Source organism: Saprolegnia parasitica (genome assembly GCF_000151545.1).
Source record: "Saprolegnia parasitica CBS 223.65 unplaced genomic scaffold supercont2.491, whole genome shotgun sequence".
Lineage (NCBI taxonomy): Eukaryota > Oomycota > Saprolegniomycetes > Saprolegniales > Saprolegniaceae > Saprolegnia > Saprolegnia parasitica.
Window position 1 is genome coordinate 3,719 of NW_012156885.1, and position 3,015 is coordinate 6,733.

Genomic DNA, 3,015 nt, shown 5'->3' on the forward strand with positions numbered 1-3,015 from the left:
ATGACAGAACTGGGTGTGTTTGGTAAAAGCTGCGTCAAAACAGGAATTTGGAGAAAAAATAACCATTCGCTTAAGTTCCCGGCAGGGTATTGGGGTTGTTTGGCAAGGTAGTCGCAGGGAAGGGTAGGTGGGGGTGACGTGAGGTGTTGAGGAAGGTTAAAGGATTGTTGTACAGGTCTTGTTTGCGGTTAAGGAGGCGTAGGAGGAGAGGGGCATGTGAAGACGCCGAGGCGAGCCACTTTGAGCCACCCTGAGCCACTTAATAGTAAAACTAAGTCTATGTATTTTTATGCAATTTACCCAGGTTTGGGTTGATTTGGGCCCAAGTTCACACAGTTTTGACATTTTCCCGTGTATTTTCTGGGTGCGGCTGAACAGGACAGAACGAAAAAATCCCGACCAGCCTTCACGTAATCGTCCACATTCGCTTCGCACGCTTCGTACTACCAGAGTCGACTACGGACGCGTGTACTTGGCGTCGTGCGTCAGGCCGTGCTTGCCGCCCGTCGCGTCCACGTACGCCAGCGTATACGAGCTTTGGTCGGCGGCCACCTACACACGCTGTCGTGTCGCCACCGATTCTGTCATCTCGTCCATCCAAACTCGTACTTCGAGCGTCACGCGGGGCGGCGTCGCATCGCCAAACAAAACGTCGAGCGAACGCGCGTACACGGCGTGGGCCTCGTGGTACTGGCGCTGGGCGTAGTAGACCGCGTTCAAGACGTCTTCGTCCTGGAGCGCTTGGAGCAAGCGGCGCCTACGCGACGTTGTATCAAATCTTGTCGACGCGGTCCGATGACGCACTCGGTGGCTGGCCACGTCGCGGCGTCGACAGCGCACGTGCCGAGGAAGCTCACGAGCGCCCATTTTTCTGGGCGATGGATGTCAATGACACCGGTGGGCGACCAGACAAAGTTGTACTCACGACGACCAGGTACCTTGACGTACTACTCGTTCATAGGACGAGTCGATTCAGAACGTAACGTTAGCGGTGGCGTACCGTGGGCTGGCCGTCCACCGTCTCGACGCTGAGATCGTAGTGGACGCGGGAAAAGTTCATGCGCCATGTGTCGCCCACTTGCACCTACACATGTGGTGTTGCTTCGGCGTCCCGTGACGTGGAATCGACCGTTCGGCGCCGGCGTTCGTCGAAGATGGCGAGCTCCGCAAGAGGTAGCGCGACCTCGACGCTCCAGCTGCGGCATGGCACGGACGGGTCGTTGGCAGCACCGTCAATGTGCACGGCCGACCGAATGTCGACGAGGTTGCGCGGGTTCTCAATGTCGTGGCCGTCCTTGTACGGCCGGCGCAGCACGAGCTCCCAGATCGTATTGAGGCAGTTCATCTCCATCTCGCTAATACAAGGTACTCTAAGCTATTGCGTTGTCGTCTTGGATGATACATACTAGTAGTTGTGGTGGCTGCCGTCCGGGTCGATAAAGATCTCAAAGTCGTTCTCGTGGTACATGACCGTGTTCTTGACCGTGAAGGTGCCCCAGACCTTGGTCTCCTCCATGGCCGCGCCCACGTAGAGGTAGTCGTCGTCCCACATCATCTTGACGCGCGTCGTCATCGGCGGGTTGGGCTACCGCGTGTGTTTGCCACATGTGCATGATATCCTTCTCGGTACCTTGCGCGCCGGGCCCTCAATGTCGACAAAGGAAGCGGTCCACGGAGCCTGCGCCCATGCGGGCTTGTCGAGGCGCCCATCAAGCTCCATGCGGCCGGTCGTCGCCCGGCGCACGCATGGGTACGTCGGTGGGACCAGCGTCGCCAGATACGCCCATTCTGCCATGCTCCGAACCGCAAGTCTCTTGCCTTACGATCGCCACGCGCCCACCCATCTTTTTTATTCTTTCGCATTTGTAGCTTGTGGTTTGTATAGAACAAAAAACATATCTAAAACAATGGCGTCGGCCGTGGCCGATTGCATAGAAACTCCAAGTCAATTGCCACATGGTCCGAGTGCGACTTTCGCAGCCACCGTGTCGCGAGCCTCCAACTGGCGGTTTGTATGGTCGGCTCATCCACAGTACTTGGCCCAAGTGGCACGCGCACTGGACTTGCGCCCATGGGAGGGCGATGTGAGAGTGGTGCACTCCGTCGTTCGACTCAGTTTGCACTTCCACAATAGAAGAGCTCCAGCATTTCGACCATGGACGCGCAGACGTCGAGCGAGATCCTCTTCGTCCTGAGCATCGCCGTGCTCTTCCTCTGCCTCAGCGGCCTCGCCAAGTACTGCAATGGAATGAGCGCCGTTGACGGCCACTACCCGCTCCACCAGCCCATGTACGTACGACTGCATCGCGTCGAACGGAGCTGAGAAAGCGCTTGTAGCTTGAGCAACTTTATGCCGGGGCTCAAACGCGGCGATGTCGAAGACTTGTACGACGATCTTATCGGACGAGGCGCCGTGCCTCATGCTAGTATGGACGAACTAGGCTCTTGGACGTGGACCGGTGGGAGTGCCCGGTCTGCGCCTTCCTCAACGTCGTCGACCGCCCCGTGTGCTGCCTCTGCGCTGCCAAAAAAGGTCGGTTGAGACGACAAGCATCTTGTGTATAAGCTGCGCCATAGACTCGCGCTTTCTCGAGCCGTCGACCGAAATCGAGCACTTCAACAAGAGCTACCGCGCCGAGCTGGCTCGGCAGTCGAGCCAGACCCGGCTCTCCAAGCAGCGGAGCAACCCGTCGCTGCTCTTCCGCCAGGCGAGCAAGAACCGCATGCTCACGCCGAGCGGCAACCCGCGCCTCTCGGGCTTCTTTGGTACCAAGACGATGGTGCTGCCCGAAGACTTGACGGCCCGCCAGCGCTCGGCCCGGTATCAATACGACCTGAACGCCTATAAGCTCACCCAACCCTACCGCGTAGCATGCGCAAGGAGTGGTCGCGCCACGTCGATATCCACGGCCAGCCGTACTGGCGGCGGCGGTGCCTTGACATCAACCACGTGCCGCCGGCCTTTCTCATCCACATTGACGCCGACGACGCCAATGACGACGGCGCGTCAGCGCT

General features: G+C 58.6%; 2 protein-coding genes across 2 annotated transcripts; one reads left to right on the top strand and one right to left on the bottom strand.

The window, feature by feature from the left end:
• Positions 1-456: 456 nt before the first annotated feature.
• SPRG_17181 (hypothetical protein) lies at positions 457-1,812 on the bottom strand (the record flags this gene model as incomplete). Its single annotated transcript, XM_012356514.1, has 7 exons — positions 1,631-1,812; positions 1,407-1,585; positions 1,130-1,355; positions 1,001-1,084; positions 805-947; positions 610-757; positions 457-552 (listed from the first exon to the last, which is right to left on the bottom strand). Exons 1-7 carry the CDS (start codon positions 1,793-1,795, stop codon positions 457-459), a joined length of 1,041 nt encoding a protein of 346 aa, XP_012211904.1. The 5' UTR covers positions 1,796-1,812.
• A 343-nt stretch (positions 1,813-2,155) lies between these two features.
• On the top strand, positions 2,156-3,006 carry SPRG_17182 (hypothetical protein; the record flags this gene model as incomplete). The annotated part of the gene is made up of 5 exons (XM_012356515.1): positions 2,156-2,289; positions 2,338-2,385; positions 2,442-2,533; positions 2,578-2,821; positions 2,872-3,006. Coding segments are annotated over 5 exons (653 nt in total), but the record flags the coding sequence as incomplete, so codon positions are not given.
• Between the last annotated feature and the right edge of the window lie 9 nt (positions 3,007-3,015).